General features: G+C 47.4%; 1 protein-coding gene across 2 annotated transcripts in view; it reads right to left on the reverse strand.

The window, feature by feature from the left end:
- LOC122565438 (beta-1,4-galactosyltransferase 2-like) overlaps positions 1–1,253 on the reverse strand; it is a 35,201-nt gene that overhangs the window by 23,475 nt on the left and 10,473 nt on the right. For both annotated transcript variants that reach the window (XM_043721423.1, XM_043721422.1), the window contains exon 2: positions 693–928. In XM_043721423.1, the coding sequence (XP_043577358.1) occupies positions 693–890 (198 nt within the window). In that variant the 5' untranslated portion in view covers positions 891–928. The remainder of the gene's footprint in view (positions 1–692; positions 929–1,253) is intronic.

A 1,253-nucleotide genomic window follows, 5' to 3' on the forward strand; every position in this document is an offset into this window, starting at 1 on the left:
AAAGAGAGAGTGTGGGGGTGTGAGAGTGAGAATGTTTGGGTGAGAGAGTGTGGGGGTGTGAGAGTGAGTGTGTGGGGGTGTGAGGGTGAGAGTGAAGGGGTATGAGGGTGGGGAGTTCAAGACTCAGGGTTGTAACTTTAAGCTATGAGGAGAAAGATTTAAAAGGGACCTGAGCTGCAACTTTTGCACACAGCGAATGGTTCATGTGTGGAATGAACTGCCAGAGGAAGTGGTAGATGCAGACACAATTACATTTAAAAGACATTTGGACAGGAACGTGAATAGGCAAGGTTTAGAGGGATATGGGCCAAACACAGGCAAATGGAACTAAGTTTAGTTTGGGAAACTTGGTCAGCATGGACAAGTTGGACCGAAGGGTCTGTTTCTGTGTTGTATGTTTGAATAAAGTCACCTTGGACTTTGACTAAACATCAAAAGATCGAGGTTGGATCTACATCCAATACAGTTTTAAGCAGCACATCCCAGATCATGACAAATCCCCATGTAAAGTAATACTTCGTGCCCCTGGTTCTTGAATCTGCGTAATGTCTGACTACTGACCCATCCACCACTGGAGACAGCGTTTATTCCAGTGGAACCTTCCAAAATGTTGAACACCTCTGTCAAATCCCCCCTCTCACCTTGGAGGACAGAGATTTGGTAACGGAGGTATGAGGTACCCTATCACCTACCTGCTCAATAACGTAAATCCCATACTCGCCCTGCTGCCGACGCAGGATCGGGTGAAGGTAGTACAGCCAGTGCCGGAGATGGTGCTCCCTGTTTCGGAACGGGATAATAATGGCAATGCGTTGCAGGGGAATGCAGTCTGGTGGCTTATAGTGGCCTCCAAACTCCACGTAGGTGTTTAATTCAACCAGCTGTTCCATTGACTGCTCCTCATCGAACACAATCCTCAGGGGCCCAACTGTTAACCAGTAAAAATACAAAAGCAGAGGAATTTGTTAATCGCATTGGTACCTCTTGGGAAATGCCAGAAGGTTTTGGAAAAGAATACACTGGTCATACTGAGCCCCATTCTGAAGTGTGGAATACAGTAGGAGCGAAGGCCAAGTGGATCCTTGAGCCTGGTAAAAACAATGACTGCGGATGCTGGAAACCAGATTCAGGATCAGTGGTGCTGGAAGAGCACAGCAATTCAGGCAGCATCCGACGAGCAGCAAAATCGACGTTTCGGGCAAAAGCCCTTCATCAGGAATAAAGGCAGAGAGCCTGAAGCGTGGAGAGATAAG

This window comes from Chiloscyllium plagiosum, chromosome 31, assembly GCF_004010195.1.
Source record: "Chiloscyllium plagiosum isolate BGI_BamShark_2017 chromosome 31, ASM401019v2, whole genome shotgun sequence".
Lineage (NCBI taxonomy): Eukaryota > Metazoa > Chordata > Chondrichthyes > Orectolobiformes > Hemiscylliidae > Chiloscyllium > Chiloscyllium plagiosum.